General features: G+C 31.9%; 2 protein-coding genes across 2 annotated transcripts; both read left to right on the forward strand.

Annotated features, from left to right (window-relative positions):
- The first annotated feature begins 7 nt into the window (after nucleotides 1-7).
- On the forward strand, nucleotides 8-3,702 carry LOC131612660 (alpha-L-arabinofuranosidase 1-like). Its single transcript, XM_058884425.1, has 15 exons — nucleotides 8-175; nucleotides 283-337; nucleotides 514-722; nucleotides 811-932; nucleotides 1,044-1,197; nucleotides 1,322-1,391; nucleotides 1,525-1,670; nucleotides 1,754-1,852; nucleotides 1,956-2,219; nucleotides 2,346-2,417; nucleotides 2,512-2,615; nucleotides 2,880-2,936; nucleotides 3,036-3,231; nucleotides 3,322-3,465; nucleotides 3,588-3,702. The coding sequence occupies exons 1-15, from the start codon at nucleotides 8-10 to the stop codon at nucleotides 3,681-3,683; spliced, it is 1,956 nt and encodes a 651-aa protein (XP_058740408.1). The 3' UTR covers nucleotides 3,684-3,702.
- Nucleotides 3,703-12,726: 9,024 nt separating this feature from the next.
- LOC131614932 (alpha-L-arabinofuranosidase 1-like) lies at nucleotides 12,727-16,422 on the forward strand. The gene is made up of 15 exons (XM_058886465.1): nucleotides 12,727-12,894; nucleotides 13,002-13,056; nucleotides 13,233-13,441; nucleotides 13,530-13,651; nucleotides 13,763-13,916; nucleotides 14,044-14,113; nucleotides 14,247-14,392; nucleotides 14,476-14,574; nucleotides 14,678-14,941; nucleotides 15,068-15,139; nucleotides 15,234-15,337; nucleotides 15,621-15,677; nucleotides 15,777-15,972; nucleotides 16,063-16,206; nucleotides 16,327-16,422. Exons 1-15 carry the CDS (start codon nucleotides 12,727-12,729, stop codon nucleotides 16,420-16,422), a joined length of 1,956 nt encoding a protein of 651 aa, XP_058742448.1.
- The last annotated feature ends 10,960 nt before the right edge of the window (nucleotides 16,423-27,382 follow it).

Here is a 27,382-nt window from a genome sequence, read left to right on the forward strand (position 1 = left end):
ATTTACAATGTCTTTCTTACCTTCTTTCACTTCTTTTATTTTCTCCTTAGTTGTATGTTTGATCATTTTTGAATATCACGTAGATGCTAACTCTAACGATATCACATCAAAACTAGTGATTGATGCCGGTTCTGGAAGACTTATTCCAGATACATTTTTTGGAGCTTTTTTTGAAGTAAATTACATTTTTAATTGATTTTTATAATTGTTAATATTACATATAAATTATTGTATGCGTGAAATGTTATCTTATAATATATTAATGTAATATATAATTTTCAGGAGATAAATCATGCTGGAGCTGGGGGATTATGGGCAGAACTTGTGAATAATAGAGGTATATATATTGTCACTGAAAAAATTCATCTTTGAGTTTATTTTCCTAATAAGAAACAAATTTCATATATTTACTTTAAAATTTTATGTTACTAATTTTGTTTCCTTTTTAATATTTATTCTAGTCGTTAGATCTGTTTCACTATTTTATATATCTTTTGTAAATTAATGTTTCAGGTTTTGAAGCAGAAGTTTCCACTAATGGGACCTCAAATATTTATCCATGGACAATTATTGGAGAAAATCAATCATCCATTATCGTATCAACCGAACATTCTTCTTGTTTTGAGCGTAATAAAATTGCATTACGTATGGATGTTCTTTGTCATAAAAAATCTTGTCCTCGAGGTGGTGTCGGTATTTCCAATCCAGGTTTCTGGGGAATGGTGAGTATCAATTAATACAACATTCTATTTATCATTTAAAGAAAATTGGAGTTATTTATAATATTTTTACAATGTTTTATATAAACAGAATATTGAGGAAGGGAAGAAATATAAAGTAGTGTTCTATGTTAGATCACTTGGTCCAATTAATTTACAAGTTTCATTTGTTGGATCTGATAATGGTGTCAAAATAGCTTCAACCAAAATAAGGTTATAATTCTATTTCTTTAATTAATTTTTTGAAACGACATCTTGTTTATTATTTTATTATTATCCAACTAAAATAAACTAATTATTGAGTTATTAATGAATGAATATCAGAGCTTTTGGAGTTAATGTTACAAAGTGGAGTAAGATGGAAACATTTCTTGAAGCCAAAAGTACTAATCACAATTCAAATCTACAAATAACAACAACTAAAAAAGGAGTATTATGGTTAGATCAAATCTCAGCCATGCCATTAGATACATACAAGGTATTATGCATAAAATAATAATTATTATTATTATTATAATAATAATTAAATTATATACAATTATTTTATTAATAATTATATTTATAATAATAATAATTAAATTATTTTTAAAAATTTGGAATAGGGTCATGGTTTCCGAAGAGATCTTTTTGAAATGTTGGCGGATTTGAAGCCAAAATTTTTTAGATTTCCAGGTATGATAAAATAATAATAGTTTAATTTTGTAACTTTGATTAATTGTGCTGAAATTGATAGTAAAATGATTATTAATATTATTTTAATTTATAAAAATTTATTTGATCCCTAAATTTTTATTATTGGTTATAGGTGGTTGTTATGTTGAAGGAGATTATTTGAGAAATGCTTTTAGGTGGAAAGATACAGTTGGAGCATGGGAAGAGAGACCTGGCCACTATGGTGATGTCTGGAAGTATTGGACAGATGATGGATTTGGTTATTTTGAGGGGCTTCAAGTAATTTTTTTTAATACTTTTTTCAATATTAAATATTTTTCTTTTCTAATTAAAAAATATTAATATTTTTGTTTATTAAACAGTTATCTGAGGATCTTGGTGCATTTCCAATTTGGGTGTTTAATAATGGTATTAGTCATCATGATGAAGTTAATACGTCTGCGATATCACCATTTGTGCAAGTATAATTTTCTTAATATTATTTTTTATTATTTAAAATGTATTTATAATTTTAATTAACTTATTTATTTATTTTATTTACACTTTTTTATTATTAATTAATAGGAAGCCTTAGATGGTATTGAGTTTGCGAGAGGTTCTCCAAAATCAAAATGGGGTTCTCTTAGAGCTTCCATGGGACATCCACACCCATTTGATTTGAGATATGTTGCAGTAGGAAATGAAGATTGTGGTAAATATAATTATGAAGGAAATTATCTCAAATTTTATGAAGCTATAAAACATAATTATCCTGACATTCAGATTATCTCAAATTGTGACGGTTCTCAACAACCACTCAATCATACAGCAGATCTTTATGATTTTCATGTAATAATATTATTTAATTTAATTATTTATATTTGTTTTCAATTTTAAAAATATTACTTTTTACTATCATTAATTTTGAATTGATGTAAAGTGACTTACATGTTATATATATTTTTCAATTATTAGATTTATTCAAATTCAAAGGAGATGTTTTCCCAATATACAAGGTTTGATAATGCATTACGATCCGGACCAAAGGTTTGATTATTAATTATTTTTTTGAATTTATTTATTGAAATAATTATTAATTGTTGGAAAAATCTATTCATGTTTTATTAATTACACTTTATAGGCATTTGTTAGTGAGTATGCTGTTTGGAAGGAAGATGCGGGAAATGGAAGCCTTTACGCAGCTGTGGCTGAGGCTGCATTTCTTATTGGACTTGAAAAAAATAGGTTAGATTATATATATATATATATATATATATATATATATATATATATATATATATATATATATATATATATATATATATATATATATATATATATATATATATATATATATAACATTCCATTAGTTTTTTTCCAACATTCTACTAGCTGAAATGTCATTTTTGCACTCAAATGTCCCTGCACAGTAACTTATTGAGTTGGTTTAACGTACCAACATTTCATCAATTTTGACATAAATTTTAATTATTTTTCTATTTTTTACAGTGATGTCGTCAGCATGGTTGCCTATGCACCCCTCTTTGTAAACACAAATGACAGAGCGTAATTTTCTAATGTCTTGCCATTCATTTTTATTTACCATTTATATACATCTATATAAACAGAGATGATTTATTTAATTTATTTTCTATATATTTTCAGTTGGATGCCAGATGCAGTTGTATTTAACTCTTATGAAAGTTATAGAACTCCAAGTTATTGGCTCCAACAATTTTTTATTGACTCTAGTGGAGCAACCTTTCTTAATTCAATTCTTCAAAATTCTTCTAGCTCAATTGTTGCATCAGCAATTCAGTATAAAAATTCTCAAGATGGAAACAATTATCTAAAAGTCAAGGTAATAATAACTTAATTTAAATAAAGATAAATGTTAGTGTTTCGTACTTACTTAAAAATTAAATAAAATTGGAATTATTAACTTTTGCAGGCAGTGAATTTTGGAAATGCAACGGAAAATTTTAATATTTTAATAAATGGTTTAAAATCAAAAGTTCAACAATTTGGTTCGTCAATGGTGGTGCTTACATCCTCCAATAAAATGGATGAGAATTCTTTCTCAGAACCAACAAAGGTACACTTTATTTTTAAACAAAATAAATTTACAATTTTTTTTAAAAATAGAAACTATTTTTTATTTTTTAATCAGAATTATTGCAATATATAATTTTTTTAATCAATTTTTTATATGTGCAGATTGTGCCTAAAAGAACTCCACTTTTTAATGCAAGCAATGACATGATTGTTGCTCTTCCTCCTTATTCAGTTACATCACTAGATTTATTAATTTAAAACAATATGATGTTGGATGGTTTTTTTTGTTTATATTGAAAGAATGGGAGAAAGTTGTTTATAAGCAATTAATGGAAAAAATGTATAGAGTTTTATTTCTACTGCATAGATTATTTCTCCCTTGCTATATATATATATATATATATATATATATATATATATATATATATATATATATATATATATATATATATATATATATATATATATATATATATATATATATATATATATATATATATATATATATATATATATATATATATATATATATATATATATATATATATATTTCGATCAATATTTAAATTTTATATCAAATTAAGTAAATATAATATACTCAAACCAAAAAAAGAAATTGATACACCTGGGAAAACAAATAAAAACTGCACATTTGAGAGAAAGACGGACCTTTAAGCATATAAATATTTTCGATATGTAAGTGGTGGCAAACAACTTGAAGAAGTCTATGGAAAGTTTGTCCATTCATCAAAAGATAAAAAAAACATTTAAGCAAAATTTTTTTAAAATTATTTTTATAAGAAAAATGGACTAATTAGAGTAGAAGGGGTACCTTTGCTCGATACAAGAAACATTAAAAATTTAAGAAGTCTCTAGGACTTTTACATCAGTCATAGTATCTAACACACACTCTATTCTTTACTCCAATTACAACCACAACCACGAGATCAGTTCAATGTTCGACACAATATCATCAACAAAACTAATTATGTTATTAAACATATATAATGTTGTTTCTCATCAACCATAAGCTAAGCACCACACAGTGTCCATCCAAATCACACCAACATTAGATTTTCTTGCAATACTGTAAAAAAAAATGGAAATGATTTCTACCGTCCTCATTCTTCTCCTCCTCCATATCTAACCAATGGAAAATATTTTCCCATACCTTTAGCCCTATTCTACATGGAAAGAACAGATGAGCTAAAGTTTCTCCATCTTCCAAATAGCAAGCATGTACCTTAACATGAATATCATGCAGAATACCTCTCCTTGAAATTTGATCTCTGGTTGGAATTCTATTAAGCAACATCCTCCATACAAAAATCTTTATCTTTGAAGGAACCTTTGTCTTCCAAATTCGTCTCACATCTCCTATAGTTTCTTCCTCCCACTCATCTTCCTTCTCTACCAACAAAACTTATTTGCTACATCTAGCTTCAGTTCAACTCCCTTCCGAATTTCGACTAGTTGTAATCTCTACTCTCTAACCTCTACATTTTTATCACTCACTTCAATGTGGACAAACATATTCCAAACTCCATCAAGCCAACCTTCCATATCACTAATCAAGCCATTTGGTTTGGCAGTCGCCTGGAACAAACAGGTAAAGTAAAGATCAAAAGCTTACTACCTAACCATCTAGACTTTCAAAAAAAATATCCTACTTCTTGCACCTACTTTGCTTTAAATACTTGTAATAAACCAATCATCTTGAGCTTGATTTTTCCTAATAATTTATTGAATGTTAATCCACTAATTTGGTGCCTTTCTATTTCCTCTCGGTCCATTACCTCACAGAATGTACTTCTAAAGGTTTCCATACTTAAACGTTAGAATATCCCTCCAAATTGCCTCATCTTCAAGCAACATCATCCATTTCCACTTGAAAACTAAAGCAATGTTAAAAGATTACATGTTCCTTACTTCCAAGCCACCAACCTCTTTTGGTTTGAAAATATTACTACATTTTATCCAATTGATTCCTCTCTTGTCTTCATTACCACGGATACGAAATATGTTGTCAATTTGGATAATTTCCTTGATGATCTTCTTAGGAGCTTTATAAAAAGACATGAAATAAAAAGGTAAGCTTGGAAAGACATAATTCATCAATGTTACTCTTCCTCCTAGTGATAGCCAATTATCTATCCAAGACGAGAGCTTCTTATTCATGCTATCAACCATAGGTCTCCAAGTTTCACACCTTCTTGGATTAGACCCTATAGGAATGCCAAAAAACATGAAAGGTATAGACTCTACACAACAAGATAATAATTGAGATGTTGCCTCCAAGACATTCTCCTCTATATGAATGCCAAAAAGCTTGCTCTTGAAGAAGTTCACTTTTAACCTTGACACCAATTCAAAACCCCTTGGAGTTGCAGTCAAACTCAAAAAATTCTCCCAACTACCTTTCCGAATTATAAGTGTGTCATCTACAAATTAGAGAATCTTATGCTCAGTTTGATCATCTATTTGGAACCTTGCAACAACTTCTAACCAAACTGTTTTATTGATTAGGAAAGCCAAACCTTCTACTGTTATGGAAAACATAAAAGTGGATAGAGGATCCCCTTGTCTTAAGCCTCTCTTAACCTTACAATCATTTGTCGGGCTCCCATTTACTAATATTGACGTGCTACAAATGAAGATGCATGCTTCCATCTACTTCATCCATCTATCTTCACAATCAATACTCATAAGAATAAACATGAGGTCATTCCAACTCACACAGTCGTGAGGTTGTTCAAAATTAATTTTCAAAAGCATACACTGCTTCTTGTCTTTGTTTGCTAAATCTATTATATCATTAAGCACTAGAACACCATCTAACATTTGTCATCCCGTAACAAAAGATGTTGTGATTCAGAAACCACCCTACTAAGAATACTTTTTAGTCTTGCAACCAACCGTTTTGAGAGAATTTCATAGAAACAACCAACAGGGAATTTAGGCTTATATTCATCTAACTCTTGAGGGCTCAGAATCTTTGGGACAAGAGCAATAAAAAAAGTTGTTATAGACTTGTGCATCTTAGCATTCAAATGGAAAATTAGTAAACAATTAAAAATATCTTCTTGTGTAATTCATTTAACTTTTAACCTTTAGGTCATTAGTTAAACTACATTCATAGTTTTCTCTTACTTAAAAGTGCTTTTGGGCTTATAGACTATCATATAAAATTAAATGAGAGCTTCTATAGAATTATAAAAATAAAATATATTTTTAACTTAGAGGAGATGTTATTTTAAAAATTCATAGTTATTGCAATATTATTTTAATATTTAATATATTATATTACCTTTTCTAAAAAGGTTTATTTAGATGTTTTAGATATGGTTTATATCAATTGCTTAATGGGTTTCTATTTCTCTCAAAAGTTACTGAGATACTTCTTGGAGGTAGTTCTGCATTAGTTGAGAGGAAATTGGAAACTGGACACACTCATTAGATACTTAATTTTAGACACTCTCAAAAAATAATACATGGCCAAGGCCAAATATGGTTGTGAATAGAAATAAAGGGGATGTTTAACGTTGGAGTGAAATATGTCATCATAGATGTACTAATAGAGCACTTTTAAGAGCCAACTATAGGATGTACATATAACAAGTTCTTGTGATAGGTAATGTTGAATGTTGCATTGAGCTTGTTTTTAGGAATTAGAGTTGGTTTGGGCTGCTAGTTAATATATCTAGTCGGAATCTTAAACCATTATTTAGTTTTATTTGGTTTGATGAGTTTCCTAACTATGCTTAATTGGAAAATAATTAAATTTCAATTTGTCTAACCTAATATTATTGTCAGTTCTCTAGATTTAGGATAGGCATTAATTTTAGTAAAACAAATATAGCAACACTGTGATAAATAGGATGTGTTATCTTGGTTAAAAGAACAGGTTGAACAAGATGTCCTATGAAGAAGCATGTTGAGTTAAGATGCTCTATCAACTAAAGCAACATGTCAGACAAGATGTCCTATGCAGAAGCTATTTGACATCGTGATTGTTTTGGACTGGGTTGTTAGATAGGTTCAAGAATTAAATGATTCAGAATATTCTGGGAATATTATGCTATCCTATGTAGAGCTGACTGTTAGGTTTGGAAGATTCGAGTCTAAATCAAGGAAGAATATTCACTTTCTAATTATGGAGATAATTTAGGAAGATTTGATTGAAGACCTATCTTTGTGCAGAAGTTTTCTGCTGATTTGTAGCAGCCAATAAGCTGTGATTAAAAGCCCAAATCCAGTTGGGAAAAAGGTTATAAATAGAAGCATTGTAACCTAGGAAAAATTACTAGTCGAAGATGTAAAAGTTTAAATTATTAAGGTTGAGTCTGTAAGCCACTCTCTATAAGAGTTGGTATGTGCGAGCCTCTCGAATATCATGTAGATATGAGAGTAGGACTGATGTTTAGAGTTGTAATTCTCCATTGTTCATTCTTAAGCTTTTAAGCATATAATGTTTATTATTCTTGGAGGAAGCTTTTAAGCCACTCTAAGTATAGTTCTTAGTCAAGAGTCTTGGCTAGGTATTGTTCTGGAAGTGTGTCTTCCTATTTTATATATCAAAGTTTAACATCAGAAGCCTTCGGGATTGATACAACCGTTAGAAGTTTCGGAATGGAAGTGGGATAGTATTTCTATGGACTTTGTGACGGGATTACCTAATACTTCAAGAGGACATGATTCTATTTGGGTGATTGTTGATAGGCTTATGAAGTCGGCTCATTTTATTCCTATTAACATCACATACCTAGTGTCGAAGTTGGTGGAGATTTATACCAGTGCGATTGTTAGGCTGCATGGCATTCCTTTGTGTATTGTGCCGGATAGAGATCCGAGTTTCACATCTGATTTTTAGAAGAGTTTGCAAGAGGCGTTGGGTTATAAGTTGAGACTGAGTTCGGCGTATCACCTCAGACGGATGGTCAGACGAAGAGGAATATTCAATCATTGGAGGATCTGTTAAGAGCATGTGTTCTTGAGCAGGGCAGTTTGTGGGATACTTACCTTCCATTGATTGGGTTCACATATAATAATAGTTACCATTCTAGTATCGGAATGGCACCCTTTGAGGCATTGTACGGTTGGAGATGTAGGACTCCTCTGTGTTGGAATGAATTTGGAGAAAGTGTGGTGCTTGGACCAGAAATTGTCTGATAAGCTATCGAGAAGGTGATGTTGATTCGAGAAAAGATGAAAGCTTCACAAAGTAGACAAAAGAGTTATCATGATAAGCGATGGAAGGATTTGAAATTTCAAGCGGGTGACCATGTAATTTTTAGAGTTACACCTGTGACTGGTGTTGGGCGAGCATTGAAGTCTAAGAAGCTCACTCCTCGTTTTATTGGTATGTATCAGATATTGGAAAAATTTGGAAATGTGGCGTATAGAATAGCGTTACTGCCTAATCTTTCGATTTTGCATGATGTGTTCCATGTATCACAACTCCGGAAGTACGTTTTCCATCCGTCGCATGTGGTTCATATGGATGATGTGCAAGTACGGGATAATCTCATGGTGAAGACGATGTCGGTATGAATTGTGGATCGTGAAACAAAGACGCTCAAAGGCAAGGATATTGCGTTGGTGAAAGTGGTTTGGACGGGAGCTGCTGGAGAAAGCATGACTCGGGAGTTGGAAAGCAGGATGCGGGAATCCTATCCCGAGTTGTTTGGATCAGGTAAATTTTTTAAGACGAAAATATTCTAAGTGGGGGAGATTTGTAACACCCGTATATCGATTTATTATTTAATTTGAATTATTTTAGTATTTATTGAGTTTTGGCGTATTGTGAGCGACCGAGTTGGTATTTTTGCGGGATAACGGGTCGAGAGTCAATCGTGAATTTTAATATTTTTAGAATTAGAAATATTATTAGAATAATATTTGGTGTTTTGGGAATTTATCGAGTAATTAAGATTAAACCGAGAATTTGAGACTAAGAGTAAAGGGGGTATACTGTGAGTAAATTAGATGGGCTAGAGGTAAGTGCTGTACGTGAATAATTTTGTTTAGGCCCAAATTTAGTAGTGAGGCACTTAGGGTATACCACTAAGGTTTTACAAAACCAGAAAACATAACATTGTGGATAAATAGCAAAGCAGCGGAGAAGAGGAAAATAGGAGAAGAGAGAATACGAGCAATATTCATAGCGGAACGATTTTGGGGGATTTTGACCGGAACGTAAATTAGAGAGACCTTTAATCCAAAGGTAAGGGTGGGGTTCTTGCTCTATAAACGAGGGTATGATGAATTGTATGTGGGGTTTAGGGGATTAATATTGTCTCTGCATTTCGATTGTCGCTCTGATACGTAGCACTCGGGGGACAAACGGGTGTTTTATTAATTATTTGTTTTGCTGAATTTTCAATGACGTTTTGCAATTTAATTTGTACTTTGAAGTTGTTTTGCGAAGATGCTATGGTGTTGACTTAATTTTTGGGAAGTTTTGTGAATCCGCTGCGTGGTTAAATTTTATTCGATGAAGTGACTTTTGGAGACTAAATAATTTATTATAGTTGTCCGTTTTGATTATATGTGCTATGTATCTATGTGAAGGTGTGTATGCCGTAAATGATTTAAATGACGAAATGTGATATCCCATATGAATGTTTGAAATTTTATACTCAGATTTATGAATAAATATTGGGGTAGAATTGGGGTGTTACACGTTGTGTCAGATCAGATGTCCCAACAAGTCATAGGATGTGTGGAATCTGATATACCCTAATTTCAATTACCTCTTCAAATTACAAATCATTGTGTTCCTATATGACTCAAATATCGATGATAAAATGTTACTTTGATTTGTAGTTGATGACATGGATTGTGGTATGAGCCAAAAAATTAGTCATTGTTCTAATTATTCCATAAATGGTTTGAATATGATGATACAAAATATTTGATCTCTTTTAATTGAGCCAATGCTTATTAATAAAAGAGTTGGCTAAGGACGACTTAAGTTAAACAAAATAATTGTGTAAAGTATATATAAGACAATGCTTATTAGCATAAAGAGATGCCTAAAGAGAACTAACACCAGTTCTTTTATCAGAAAAGTAATGTCTAACAAGGATATACGCCAACATTTTTATCAGAAAGTGCTTTTGAATGATGCCTTACATCAGCACTTTCATTAGAAAGTGCTGCCTAAAGAAAACTAACATCATCTCTTTTATCAAAAGAAATTGTCTAAAAAGGATTCATGCCAACACTTTTATCAGAAAGTGTTTATTAATGATGCCTTACGCCAGCACTTTTATCAAAAAGCGTTGCCTTAAGAGACTTACACTGACATTTTTATCGAAAAGTGCTACTTAAAGAGGACTTACGCCAACCCTTTTAAAAGAAACCACTTCCTAAAGAGGACATACGCCAGCTCTTTTTAACATAAAGCATTGCCTAAATTGCGCTTAAGCCGACACTTTTACATTTAAAAAATGTGTTGCCTATGCGTACAACAACGCCTAAATAGATAGTGCTTGAAAGCGGTGCCTAAGATGATAAAAAAAGCATTGTCTAAGTTCTTATTTGCCATAGTGTGACTTTTCCTTGGTCCATAATAGCGTGGAAGAAGTCATGGAGAAGTTAACCACACTCTCCTAAATAATAGAGGATTAACTACCTACTCCCACATCTCTATAAAATGGTTGTTATTCTCGAGGGGCATAGGATCCTGGCTCAATACTACTATAAATACTTTAACCTTAAAGTTTAAAAAGAAAATCTCATATTCACACAAATACTAGATACATAGAGCTACCGATGTCTCTTGATCTACAAACACGATTGAGTTGTCTTTTATCGCGTCTTGAGCTCCTAGAATAGAGTTATTCATTTAAAACTATTGCTAATATGTAAAGAGAAACAACTAATAGTTAAAGCATAGTGTTGATATCAAATTAAGTTTCACATCCTCGTTGAAGTCATCAATGGAAAAGGATTTCATAAGGGCCAAAAACCCTAACATCTTTCTAGAGTATATATCACCACATATTGTCCCGCCATCAATGATGAGTTTCTCTTTAAAAATTCCCTTCTCTAAAAAACCCTAACGTAGCAAACGATTGTAAAAGAGAGAAAGGTTTTAGGCTTAAAAAAGACTGACTCGAAAGGTTCTTGTTGAACATTTATCCAAAGGGATGTTGGTTAAAGGATAAGTAGCCAAAGGATGTTAGCAAAGATTAAAGAAAGAGACGTGAAGAAAAAAGGTTCTCAAGATCCATGAGAAACGAAAAAGGGGATGTTAAATATAGGGCTCTCCGTATATCTTACAACAAAATGAAATTGCACGATCTATAGTAACTGGTATTGGGAAACGTGAACCGCGCCACCAATTGCTAATATCATATTTCATATTGGTCATAATACACGAGGACTCTGGTATAAGAAGGCATCAATATTTCCAAGCATAAATCCAAGCATCGAGGATCCCTAGTAAACATTTCTAATCACGGGTACGGTCTTTAATGCATCTGTTCATAATGTTACTAATGTCCAATCTAAGATTTTCCACTCTCTCCCTTATACTAGAGGCCGAACTAAAACATGCACGACAAACCCTTATTCTTCAAGTATGAACATTGGCTTAGGGGAAAACTGTTCTAGGCTGCTCGTAAGGCTCGCGTAGAAAGGCCCAATATCATGCATTGCGTGTAAAGGCCCGTAGATAACATGAGACTCAACCACACCTGAGGGAACGTGATTCCGACCTCAAGCACACTACCCACAGTTGGATTAGATCGAAGGATCACCTGCATTAGGCGTCAAATTTCATGGAGACGGTTTTTAACTACCCTCCTTATATAAAGCATAACACGTGTCATTTCAAATACTATATCATCCACGCACTATAATTACATTTCATTCATTCACACACACACATATATATATATATATATATATATATATATATATATATATATATATATATATATATATATATATATATGGTGTTTACCATTTAATAACATTGCAAACTTTTCTGTAAGAGATCTTTAAAAAGTATATGTTAATTGTGCACTGACAGAGTTGTACGTACAGCCATTATGAGATAAGGGGAATATAATTAATTCACACGTCAGAACATAATAAGGTAATGTTGTTTAAAAATAAAAAACTAATTCAAATTTAGGATTATTTATAATAATTTAATTTAAAAATAGAAAACAACCAAATTATAGATTATGTTGCTAACAACAAATCATCCTTATCGTCATCTTCAATAATGTTGTTGTTCCTTTATAAATATGAGTGAAAACAATTAATCAAAATATATTACAAATTTACAATGTCTTTCTTACCTTCTTTCACTTCTTTTATTTTCTCCTTAGTTGTATGTTTGATCATTTTTGAATATCACGTAGATGCTAATTCTAACGATATCACATCAAAACTATTGATTGATGCCGGTTCTGGAAGACTTATTCCAGATACATTTTTTGGAGCTTTTTTTGAAGTAAATTACATTTTTAATTGATTTTTATAATTGTTAATATTACATATAAATTATTGTATGCGTGAAATGTTATCTTATAATATATTAATGTAATATATAATTTTCAGGAGATAAATCATGCTGGAGCTGGGGGATTATGGGCAGAACTTGTGAATAATAGAGGTATATATATTGTCACTGAAAAAATTCATCTTTGAGTTTATTTTCCTAATAAGAAACAAATTTCATATATTTACTTTAAAATTTTATGTTACTAATTTTGTTTCCTTTTTAATATTTATTCTAGTCGTTAGATCTGTTTCACTATTTTATATATCTTTTGTAAATTAATGTTTCAGGTTTTGAAGCAGAAGTTTCCACTAATGGGACCTCAAATATTTATCCATGGACAATTATTGGAGAAAATCAATCATCCATTATCGTATCAACCGAACATTCTTCTTGTTTTGAGCGTAATAAAATTGCATTACGTATGGATGTTCTTTGTCATAAAAAATCTTGTCCTCGAGGTGGTGTCGGTATTTCCAATCCAGGTTTTTGGGGAATGGTGAGTATCAATTAATACAACATTCTATTTATCATTTAAAGAAAATTGGAGTTATTTATAATATTTTTACAATGTTTTATATAAACAGAATATTGAGGAAGGGAAGAAATATAAAGTAGTGTTCTATGTTAGATCACTTGGTCCAATTAATTTACAAGTTTCATTTGTTGGATCTGATAATGGTGTCAAAATAGCTTCAACCAAAATAAGGTTATAATTCTATTTCTTTAATTAATTTTTTGAAACGACATCTTGTTTATTATTTTATTATTATCCAACTAAAATAAACTAATTATTGAGTTATTAATGAATGAATATCAGAGCTTTTGGAGTTAATGTTACAAAGTGGAGTAAGATGGAAACAATTCTTGAAGCCAAAAGTACTAATCACAATTCAAATCTACAAATAACAACAACTAAAAAAGGAGTATTATGGTTAGATCAAATCTCAGCCATGCCATTAGATACATACAAGGTATTATGCATAAAATAATAATAATAATTATTATTATTATAATAATAATTAAATTATATACAATTATTTTATTAATAATTATATTTATAATAATAATAATTAAATTATTTTTAAAAATTTGGAATAGGGTCATGGTTTCCGAAGAGATCTTTTTGAAATGTTGGCGGATTTGAAGCCAAAATTTTTTAGATTTCCAGGTATGATAAAATAATAATAGTTTAATTTTGTAACTTTGATTAATTGTGCTGAAATTGATAGTAAAATGATTATTAATATTATTTTAATTTATAAAAATTTATTTGATCCCTAAATTTTTATTATTGGTTATAGGTGGTTGTTATGTTGAAGGAGATTATTTGAGAAATGCTTTTAGGTGGAAAGATACAGTTGGAGCATGGGAAGAGAGACCTGGCCACTATGGTGATGTCTGGAAGTATTGGACAGATGATGGATTTGGTTATTTTGAGGGGCTTCAAGTAATTTTTTTTAATACTTTTTTCAATATTAAATATTTTTCTTTTCTAATTAAAAAATATTAATATTTTTGTTTATTAAACAGTTATCTGAGGATCTTGGTGCATTTCCAATTTGGGTGTTTAATAATGGTATTAGTCATCATGATGAAGTTAATACGTCTGCGATATCACCATTTGTGCAAGTATAATTTTCTTAATATTATTTTTTATTATTTAAAATGTATTTATAATTTTAATTAACTTATTTATTTATTTTATTTACACTTTTTTATTATTAATTAATAGGAAGCCTTAGATGGTATTGAGTTTGCGAGAGGTTCTCCAAAATCAAAATGGGGTTCTCTTAGAGCTTCCATGGGACATCCACACCCATTTGATTTGAGATATGTTGCAGTAGGAAATGAAGATTGTGGTAAATATAATTATGAAGGAAATTATCTCAAATTTTATGAAGCTATAAAACATAATTATCCTGACATTCAGATTATCTCAAATTGTGACGGTTCTCAACAACCACTCAATCATACAGCAGATCTTTATGATTTTCATGTAATAATATTATTTAATTTAATTATTTATATTTGTTTTCAATTTTAAAAATATTACTTTTTACTATCATTAATTTTGAATTGATGTAAAGTGACTTACATGTTATATATATTTTTCAATTATTAGATTTATTCAAATTCAAAGGAGATGTTTTCCCAATATACAAGGTTTGATAATGCATTACGATCCGGACCAAAGGTTTGATTATTAATTATTTTTTTGAATTTATTTATTGAAATAATTATTAATTGTTGGAAAAATTTATTCATGTTTTATTAATTACACTTTATAGGCATTTGTTAGTGAGTATGCTGTTTGGAAGGAAGATGCGGGAAATGGAAGCCTTTACGCAGCTGTGGCTGAGGCTGCATTTCTTATTGGACTTGAAAAAAATAGGTTAGGTTATATATATATATATATATATATATATATATATATATATATATATATATATATATATATATATATATATATATATATATATATATATATATATATATATATATATATATATATATATATATATATACATTCCATTAGTTTTTTTCCAACATTCTACTAGCTGAAATGTCATTTTTGCACTCAAATGTTCCTGCACAATAACTTATTGAGTTGGTTTAACGTACCAACATTTCATCAATTTTGACATAAATTTTAATTATTTTTCTATTTTTTACAGTGATGTCGTCAGCATGGTTGCCTATGCACCCCTCTTTGTAAACACAAATGACAGAGCGTAATTTTCTAATGTCTTGCCATTCATTTTTATTTACCATTTATATACATCTATATAAACAGAGATGATTTATTTAATTTATTTTCTATATATTTTCAGTTGGATGCCAGATGCAGTTGTATTTAACTCTTATGAAAGTTATAGAACTCCAAGTTATTGGCTCCAACAATTTTTTATTGACTCTAGTGGAGCAACCTTTCTTAATTCAATTCTTCAAAATTCTTCTAGCTCAATTGTTGCATCAGCAATTCAGTATAAAAATTCTCAAGATGGAAACAATTATCTAAAAGTCAAGGTAATAATAACTTAATTTAAATAAAGATAAATGTTAGTGTTTCGTACTTACTTAAAAATTAAATAAAATTGGAATTATTAACTTTTGCAGGCAGTGAATTTTGGAAATGCAACGGAAAATTTTAATATTTTAATAAATGGTTTAAAATCAAAAGTTCAACAATTTGGTTCGTCAATAGTGGTGCTTACATCCTCCAATAAAATGGATGAGAATTCTTTCTCAGAACCAACAAAGGTACACTTTATTTTTAAACAAAATAAATTTACAATTTTTTTTAAAATAGAAACTATTTTTTATTTTTTAATCAAAATTATTGCAATATATACTTTTTTTATCAATTTTTTATATGTGCAGATTGTGCCTAAAAGAACTCCACTTTTTAATGCAAGCAATGACATGATTGTTGATCTTCCTCCTTATTCAGTTACATCACTAGATTTATTAATTTAAAACAATATGATGTTGGATGGTTTTTTTTTGTTTATATTGGAAGAATGGGAGAAAAATGTTTATAAGCAATTAATGGAAAAAATGTATAGAGTTTTATTTCTACTGCATAGATTATTTCTCCCTTGCCATCCATATATATATATATATATATATATATATATATATATATATATATATATATATATATATATATATATATATATATATATATATATCAATATTTAAATTTTATATCAAATTTAGTAAATATAATATACTCAAACCAAAAAAAGAAATTGATACACCTGAGAAAACAAATAAAAACTGCACATTTGAGGGAAAGGCTAACCTTTAAGAATATAAATATTTTCGATATGTAAGTGGTGGCAAACAACTTGAAGAAGTCTATGGAAAGTTTGTTCATTCATCAAAAGCTAAAAAAAAAAAAATTTAAGCAAATATTTTTTAAAATTTTTTTTATAAGAAAAATGGACTAATTAGAGTACAAGGGGTACCTTTGCTCGATACAAGAAACATTACAAATTTAAGAAGTCTCTAGGACTTTTATATCAGTCATAGTATCTAGCACACACTTTATTCTTTACTCCAATTACAACCACAACCACGAGATCAGTTCAGTGTTCGACACAATATCATCAACAAAACTAATTATGTTATTAAACATATATAATGTTGTTTCTCATCAACCATAAGCTAAGCACCACATAGTGTCCATCCTAATCACACCAACATTAGATTTTCTAACTTTGCAATACTCTAAAAAAAAATATGGAAATGATTTCTACCGTCCTCATTCTCCTCCTCCTCCATATCTAACCAACGGAAAATCTTTTCCCATACCTTTAGCCCTACTCTACATTGAGAGAACAGATGAGCTAAAGTTTCTCCATCTTCCAAATAGCAAGCATGCACCTTGTCATGAATATCATGCAGAATCCCTCTCATTGAAAGTTGATCTCTGGTTGGAATTCTATTAAGCAACATCCTCCATACAAAAATCTTTATCTTTGAAGGAACCTTTGTCTTCCAAATTCGTTTCACATCTCCTATAGTTTCTTCCTCCCACTCATCTTCCTTCTCTACCAACAAAACTTATTTGCTACATCTGGCTTCAGTTCAACTCCCTTCAGAATTTCTACTAGTTGTAATCTCTACTCTCTAACCTCTACATTTTTATCACTCACTTCAATATGGACAAACATATTCCAAACTCCATCAAGCCAATCTTCCATATCACTAATCAAGCCATTTGGTTTGGCAGTCGCCTGGAACAAAGCAGGGAAAGTAAAGATCAAAGGCTTACTACCTAACCATCTATACTTTCAAAAAAAAAATCCTACTTCCTGCACCAACTTTGCTTTAAATATTTGTAATAAACCAATCATCTTGAGCTTGATTTTTCCGAATAATTTATTGAATGTCAATCCACTAATTTGATGACTTTCTAATTTCTCTCGGTCCATTACCTCACAGAATGTACTTCTAAAGGTTTCCATACTTGAACGTTAGAATATCCCTCCACATTGCCTCATCTTCAAGCAACGTCATCCATTTCCACTTGAAAACTAAAGCAATGTTAAAAGATTATATGTTCCTTACTTTCAAGCCACTAGATTAAGAAAATGATAAACACAAACTGGAATTGAAGGAATAGGAATTATATAGCAAAATTATATTAATCTTGTAGTATTGGAACCTGAATACGGAAGATTAACCAACGACCATTAGTTCTCCATCAATTCGTTAAAAGCCAAGGTTTGGAAGATGAAAATCGTGAATAGTAAAATGTGAGTGAATAGTGTACGGACAAACATAGGTGTATGGAAAACAAGGAATTCGGTTTACAACCCAACTGGGTCGAAAACATAACTCATGCCCAAAACTAACGACCCAAAACTAAAATAAAAATAATGCTGCAACTTCAAACGAAATTCTAGAAAATATGAACTCCGAATATGCCCTTGTGTCATACCCCAAAATTTGCCCATCATATTTCAATATATCTTGACTCATATGATCTTCAGTTAATCAAGCATATGCAAGAATTGGGCACACTTACTTTTCTCCTAAACAAACAACCCACAACTAGGGTTTTGGCTTCTCCTCAAGAAAAAACAAGTTCTTACAATTCACGTGGACCTCATAACCTCTCATATGCCTCAAAGGACCCTCATGCCAATTTTCAAGCCCTGGTTCATAAGATTGATCAATCAACTGCTCAAACGATCAATAATCGACTGGTTGACCTAAAAGTCAAACTATGGTCAAACCACAGTCAAAACTCCTGATTTTTGGTCAGCATCCTCATTATGAAGTATCATTCATCTGATCAAAGGTTGATCATGATCCATCAAGAAAAGCTCCAAGATCATCAAAAACCTAAGTTTCTAAATTAGGGTTTCTAGGTAAAAGTCAATCGAACTTTGACCAGCCATAACTCTCTCATACTTTCTCAGAAATTCCTTAAACAAAGCTCATTCTCAAGGAAATTTGATTCTCTACAACTTTGATGTTGGGCCCAAGGTCAAGAAATGCTTCCGCATAAGAGATATAAGCCAATACATTACAGGTCCTTCTAGAAGATCGCAAAAAGTTGTTTTTTGTCATGAGCCATATCATCAAGATAAAATATCCAAATGCAAAATATGTTCCAAAGTGGCTTGTAGAAGACATCCTGAGGTTTTCAAAAAGTCCTAGAACACCTTCATTGGTTTAAAATTGAGAGAGCTATGACTGTCAGAAGTTGGAGAAATTTGAAGAAAAGCATGAAACCCTAAATAACAAAGTTCAAACTTTTAAGTAATGGGCTCATATTTTTATGTTATCCACGTGATTCCAAGCCTATGGGGGGCCTAAAAATGCATTTGTTATTATTTTATGATTTTTATTTCTTTTAATTTGAATTTATTCATTTAAATTCAAAATAAAATCAAATAAAATCATAATTAAATGATGAAAATCTACATGTTTATTCTTCCTATTTTTAATCAATTCAAAAATCATGATTGGGACCCATAAGACTATCTCATGCAATAATTCATGATTTTATTATTTTATTTTTGAATTTATTCATTTAAATTCAAAATTAAATCAAGTAAAATCAAGATTTAATTGTAAAAAGTTATGAGATGAATTTGGTAAGTTTAAATGGCTAAGGTTACACGTGAAAGGGTTTGGAAAATAGCATGGGACAAATTTAGAAAGATCTCATGCAAGAATAAAAGAAATCAATCAAATATTTTCTTCAAATAATCTCATGCTTTCTCTCCAAGATTTTTTAACCCTAATTCACCTCTTATATAAGGCCAACAAGGGCAGCCTTTCCAAGGACGAAAAAAGAGAAGGAGGGGAGAACTAGGGTTTCAAAGAAAAAGAAAATATCAAAGGAAGGTGCAATTCTCTTATTCTTCACTCAAGGAGTTTCAAAGCCAAATAGCCATTCAATCTTCTTCCTAAGGTATTATATGGTAAATTTACATGATTCATAGCATGCCATACTGTCCATAATCCATGTATCATGATTCCCATATTCATTCATATTTTTTATTTTCGTAAGTCTTGATTTACCATGTTTCAATGCAAACTAACCACGCATGTGAGTTTATAATAATGTTTAGAAGGGATTGGAACCATTACTTTGAAGGTTACACGCGAGGAACGAGTCACACCATTGTTAGGGCACAAGCCTTTTCTTCTTCGTGTTTTAATTTTCAGGGCGTTTCCGGCCAAACTAACAACACCATCAGATTCCTGGGGCCTTAATTAGTGGATCTGGGTGTTTCCCTTGTGTGTTTATTTTGTGTTTTGCAGGTTCCAAGATTCAAGGATTGGCCATGGCGAATGGAAGCAAAATCCGCAAGTAAAGTGGTGGCTGAATCCGCAGGTAAATCCGCAGGGGCGGAGGAAGAAGATGATGACTGGGACGATGGACTTGTTGACTATATGCGTGGATGTTTCCCATAACGCCATTGGACGGTTAACAAAACTGGTTTCTCTCCCCAACTTTAATTGGTCATGCGTAGCAACACTAGGTCCCACATGCTGTTTGGTTGACTTTTTTCCTTTAAAGCACTCGATTACATATTTCTTCTTTTGTTCTCATTTAATATCAGCAAACGCATATGGTACAGCTGGCAAGAGAAAGATGCTGATGGCCTAAAGGAGTTGGTTCGAATCCTCTCCCTTGCAGAATTTTGATTCTTTGTTTTCTTTATTTCTGATTCACAGATCCAATGCATACACGCTCATCAGGACATACGACGCACCCTCAAACGTACACCACTGGATGCACAAGAGGACTAATCTAATGGCTAAGAACACGCAAGCTCACCATGGATCCTCCCCAACCAACCACACAGGATCAGAGCTAAGTGCTTTTTAATTTTCTTTTTATTTTTAATTACATGAATACTTTTATTCTATTATTTTTCTCCTTTTCTATTATAATTATATTGTTTATTTATTTTAAATTGGTTTTTTTATAGTAAATTATAATTATTTATTATTTAATCAAAAACCCGATTTTTCTTGCAACATTAAAAATAATTTATTTTAAATTGGTTTTTTTAGCTAGTAACTATTTTAGGGTAATAATTTAATTTTAGGCTAATTAAAATTATTTTGTACCTTAAACTTTGATTTCATCATGACCACTAATCACTGTTAGGTAGATGTCATCATCCATCAACCTAGGGTCTTTTCTCCTAAAACCTCATTCCCTAAAATCAGGGTTTACCCTCGCTTCAAAACTTTTTGTTCACCTTGTATTGTTTGCCTTGCCTTTAGTTATTCTATTAACCTGGTTGTATTAATCAGTTAGGTTTGTAGATCTTTAAATGCACTGACATTTCTCTTCTTTATGCCCAATTTTTAGGGTTGATCAAAGATCTTTCAGCCACGCGCCTCACCCTACCGAAAAAGCTAAGTTTTCTAATTTCCTTGTTTAAATAACTTTTTTTTATTTTATTTTGCCTTATAAAATCTAAATTAGGGTTTATTTTCAAATGTCGATGAATCTCTCCTACACTCACCCCTATTATTTTTTCTTTTCAGATTGATCAGGGGTTCGAGGAAGATCAAGGCTCAAGATAATTAAACTAATTATTCATCCCTCTTATTTTATGTTTTTATTCCCCATCCCCGCAGGTGTTTATTGTAATAGCGTAGGAAATTTTGTTTCTGCTTTTATTTTATTTTAATTGTGTGGTTAGTAATTTAGGGAGTGAAAACCATGAATTGAATCTAGAATCACCTAATTACAAGATAAATATCATCGAAGTTAACCACGTGATTGTTGCACCCACACACCTTTAGGGTAATCCCTCTTGTTGCCTCTGTTGCCTGTTGCCTTATAATTCTGTTGCCTCTAAGTATACTAAATAGTCAAAGTCCCTCGATTCTGAGGATACCTAAAGCAAATGTTGCCTTATTCAGTGATATCATCTAGTCCCTCGAAGTTGCCTCGGTTTAAAAGATGATTGTCCCAAATTACTAAGGTATCCTCGCATGATGCCTTAATTGACTATTATATCCTTCCCTTAGGCTACCTGCCCTCTTTATGGCAAGGGACAGTCTTATGGCGAACGATATCTCGATGACCCTTAACATCCAATTGAAAGACTTCCTGCCCTCTCATGGTATGAATAGACCCTTTCGCCCTGAAAAGCTAAAAGAACGAATTTCAAAACTTAGGATAGTTGCTATTAATTGCTTGCTCTTTTTCAAATCCAAATTCAAAAATTCAAAATCTTTTCCCACTTCTTTTCAAAGAATATTTTCAAAAAGACTACGCTTATTTACAAGCTAAAGTTCTTCTACAAAGTTTTTACTATTCACACCCTACTTTTCAAACAATTCAAACATTTTTGAAAACAAAGTGAGCTAAGCAATTAAGAGCCCATGGATGCAAAGGGTGCCTTACACCTTCCCTTTGTATAACTTACCCCCCGAACTCAAAATCTTTTTAAAAGGTCTTTTTCTGTTCTTTTAGCCTTTCTATTAAATTGGATAAAATAAAAGTCGGTGGCGACTCTTGCTTACCGCGACATTTCTTAAAGTCAGTTCACCGTATTACAGAATTGGAGACTCTGCTAGGGATGCTTTCAATTAAAAAGAGGGGTTACCTTAAAGTTTAGGATTCACTTTAAAATTGTTTGAATTGATTGATTTATATTCTAAAGGCTGTTTTGGGTATTCTTTTGTGTGAAAGATCCTAACCCGGATCTGAGTACCTTAGGTAAATGGCATGAGACCAAGGATACTGCGCAGCGTATACTGATGTGGTTGATATGGTGGTCATCGTTAGTGTGACACATTGGTTTGTCCTGGTGTTCCTTGGGATCCGACTTGAGGAAACACTTGGCTGCTGCGTGGTGTCATTAAGCACTAATTTGCCCCTAGAACCCTAGTTGAACTTGACTTTGGCCTATTAGAAAGTAGCGAGATGGTTGGCTTTTGTTCCGACCGAAGTTGGTTGATACTCGAAGCTACACTTATATGGACTGGACTTTCAGGACCTTCTCGGTTGGTGATTCGATTGCCGAACTGAGATAAGCGCCTTCGAGAAAGGTCAATGATATGAGCTCCCTAGAACCCGATCTTTATATAGGACAGGTTGAACCAAATTAACTTCAGTGGGGAGGGTACTTACCTACGAACTTCATGCGAGCCTCTAAACCTAAGGGCACTTGTGTGACTTGTTTGTGTTTGCTACTAACCTTTGTTTCCTTGCAGGTTTTGTTAAATGACTTGTTTACCCTTACTATCTCACACTATGCCTAATGAACTGCATTCGCATAACATCATGACATCATGAGCATAACATAATTTAACTAACCCTTTCAAGGATCTTAGGGATTTAGGGCGCACAATTTCAGGTACTCCTATCAAGGACCGATTTCCTAATCAAGGGGCAAGAGGATTTATTTTCCTCTGGCCACACACCTTCCAATTCAAAGACTCGGTACCTATCAAGGGGTAAGAGGATTTATTTTCCTCTAGCCATGTACCTTCAAATTCAGAAGTATCCCGAATCAAAGGCGATGACCCACTCGATATGGTGAGCTTGATTCCCATAGAAGAGCATCCAAGAATCAGAGTTTTTATTTCTTCGTTTGCCTTTTGCTCTTTTAGATTGTTCTTCCGATCTCGAGATCAAAAAGAAGTTGTTCCTTCAAACTTTTTCCTCGAAGCATAAACAGGAATTCCACCACCTATCCAAACACTTTAACAAACGTTGCAAAAAACAAACAAATATATACAATATATAAACAAATTCACAAAGCTTAAAAGTATAGAAACTATGGCAATGTTTTAATATCTTAAACGCCAATCCCCGAAAATGGCGCCAATTTGATGTTGTGTAAAATCAAATGTAAATATTGTGTTTTATCGTATCAACAGGGATTGGGGTGATATTAAAACCGTTCAACAACTTCTATAATTCTAAGCATAAGTTCAAGATGTTTGTTTTAAGTTACGAAAAGTAAAATTGCGTAAATAACAAAAGATAAGTTTATAGGAGTAGACTTGTTGGGAATTGGTTTTCATCCACCGATTCAATATGCAAATCTCGGATCAGTTATACACAATTTAGGCATGTTTCATTATCATCATGTATTGCTCACAAACAAAGTTTATATCTAAACATTTAATGAGAAGTCTACCTTATGGTTTAATCGACGATTTCTCATCCTATTAAACAATACGGTAGCATTAAGGTTCTATACTTAAAGAGAATATTAAACCTAAATCTATGTCTAGCATTTAGAGTTTAATAGATGTTATCTTAGAACGAAATTAGAATTGTATTTGTCAATATCAATTCAATCCATGAAATAAATGATCGAGATTAGAATTGTATTTGTCAATATCAATTCAATCCATGAAATAAACGATAAAATGAAGATAACATCAATAATGATTGAAACATAAATTGCATATAACGCCATGATCAAAGTAAATACATACAGTTTCGTTGAATTACGACCAATCCCAACAAGAGAGGGAATTAGATACTCATGGTAGCGTGATGAACAATGGAAGAATTATGTTGGAATGACATCAACGACGATTTCCCGACTCTTGATGTGTATCCACCTCTTTCTCCCTAAAACCTCTTTTATTCCTACTTTACAAGGATATAATGTATTATCAAAAAAGTGAATTAATTCATTTGAGCTGAGTTTCTGCCCTATTTATAGCAGTTCTAGCCGCCTGAGTTCGCTACGCGAACTATACTTCGCTGAGTGAAGTCTTTGTTTCTTCTCCACTAAGTCTGCTTTTCAAACCACCTTTAAGAAGCCGCCAAAGTTCCCTACGCAAAGTGAGGTTCACTTAGCGAACTACCTTTCTTCGGCCTTAAGTCTTTCAAAATATCTTTGAGAGACTGCCAACGTTCGCTGCGCGAACTTTCTGTGTTGCTGCTCGCTGCTAGCGAAACTGGGTGATTTTGCTTCTAATTTTATTCACTACAAGAAATATGGCTCACTTAGCGAATCAGGCTCTCGCTGTACATTTGCTTAGTAATTTGTCTATTGTCTGGATTTTGCCTTTAACTTCGCTGGAGGTTCACTAAGCGAACTGTTTGCTGCAACTTTTGCTTAGCGAAGTGCCTGTTTTCTAGTTTTTCTTTAAGAGCCAAAACCTGCACAAATTCACAAATAAACTCAAAGTAAACTTGTAAAATTATTTTATTTCAATAATTGGGGTGTTTATGTCAGAATCTTGTAAATTATGTAAGATAAATGCCATATTTTTATGTGATAATTTACTATGAATTAAACACTTATCACCTGCACACCTTTACCTTTCTTACCTTCTTTGTCCTTTTGATAGTTTCCTCCTCCTCCTTTTGAGGATTCAAAATTTCTATCTTCGACCAGCTGCTTGTGAGAGTTCGACCAAGGCTTTTTGCCTTGACTCTGGTCGACTTTGCCTTTGAATTTGTTGGAACCACCATTATTTTTTCATGACTGAGCCTCCAAAGCTTGGATCGAATCTTGAACTCCTTTTCTTTCAAAAATCCTAATCTCATGCACCTCCAATAAACCAACCAAATCTTCCAATTTTAGGGTTTTAAGATTGTCGAATTCTTGAATAGCTACGATAACAAGATCAAAGTGAGAGGTCAACGTACGCATTACTCTCTAAACTATCATCTTACCAGTTATGGTTTCACCATAACCCTTCATGAGATGGACGAGTTTTGGCATCTTCGACACATACTCTACAACCTTTTCGTCTTCTCCCATCGACAACAATTCATATTATCGAGGCAAGGTCTACAACTTGACAACCTTGACTTTCTCACCTCCTTCATAATACTTGACAAGAATATCACATGCCTCATTCGCCGATTCAGCACGAGAGATTCTGTTGAAGTTAGTCGTATCAACCGCCGTCTGAATGCAATACGCAACCTTGCAATCCTTCTTCTAGGCTTCGACGTGGGTAGTTTTCTGTGCGTTAGATGCATTATAGCCAGCACATGACCTCCATTAGTAACCAGTTCTAGGATTTCATGAAAGCCAAACAGAGATTTCATTTTTTCTCCATCGAATCCAATTCTTACCGTCAAGCATTAGAAGAGAATTCTGAATGCCATTAGTACCATTCATCTTTGCAGTGATTGATTCACATTCCCTGGAAACACGACCACTAGCGTGAAGTTCTTAAAAAAACGATCAAGAACAATAATCAGAAGCTCTGGATACTAATTTGTTAGTGCGTGAGGCACTTTTAGTGAGGAGATATTAGAGAGAATAAAGGAAATAAGGATTATATTATTGAATTGAATTGTACAAATAATTATACAGACTATGACTATTTATATACAACTTTGATTGGGCTTGGGCTTACAGAACTTGAATTATATTTAATATTATTAGATTTGATTATATTTGGTATTATATATAATATCCCAACAATGTCTTAACAGTTTTAAGTGTGAGCAATCTTAATTTTGTTTGATAATTTTTTCTAGTGTTTGGCAAGATACCAGAATTAAAATACCTTTTTGGCAGCTTTCTGATGGAAAAAGTATAGGAACAAATTAATTATATGGTTAACATGGTAGGATTTCTTGGTAGTTTTTGTATTTGTCAAAAAGTATAGAATATGTCGCATCCCTATGCTGGTAAGGGTGGTCAGAATACTTAGTAGTTTTATGAGGGTTAGGGCTTGATCACAGTGGTAAGAAACTTTGTTTGGTGGTGTTTACGAGAGAGCAAGCTCACATGAGATGAGAAGCTCTGCAGCTTTTAGGGATATCTTATGTATGTCACCTTCTGTCCATCTCAACCTTAATATTGAGGTAGTTATAGAGGTTTATGAGTCTAGGGTTTAGGATACTCCTAAGAAATGGTAAGCGTTCCCTCTTAATCAGGAGAGCTGTTGACCACCTATTTTCTAGAGAGTCATGGTCATGACTACACATGCAGTTATGGTTTAGGATAATAGTTATTGTCCGCATTAAACTTGTCTTTTACGTTGAATCCAGGAGCAATATAGTGAGAAAAATGTTACACAACTTGATAGATCTTAAATGAGTCCAAAAAATATTTCAATAATTTTTTATCATCAAACATTCTATACCTAGAGACATATTCACACTCATCCATCAATTTGAGTAGATAATGCATTTCACTTCTGAGACTCCTTCTAAATTTGTTATTTAACATTACAAAATTTGCACAATAATAGTCATCAAGTCTGGTTTATATCTTTTCAAAATCATGATTTTTTTTTGGAAAAAACCATATTCATTGTTATCTCATTAACCAGGTCATAGTCACGCACACTAAAAATAAGTTTGGAAATTAGTCCAACTTGGTCGAACTTGGTTCAACCCGACTTAGATCGATAAGAATTGAATCATCTATAAACTTGGGTGGGTCAAAAACTAAAAACTCCATTTTAGTTTCAACATTGGAGAAGCATCTAGTAGCATAAATAATACTCC

Source organism: Vicia villosa, linkage group LG6 (genome assembly GCF_029867415.1).
Source record: "Vicia villosa cultivar HV-30 ecotype Madison, WI linkage group LG6, Vvil1.0, whole genome shotgun sequence".
Classification (NCBI taxonomy): Eukaryota; Viridiplantae; Streptophyta; class Magnoliopsida; order Fabales; family Fabaceae; genus Vicia; species Vicia villosa.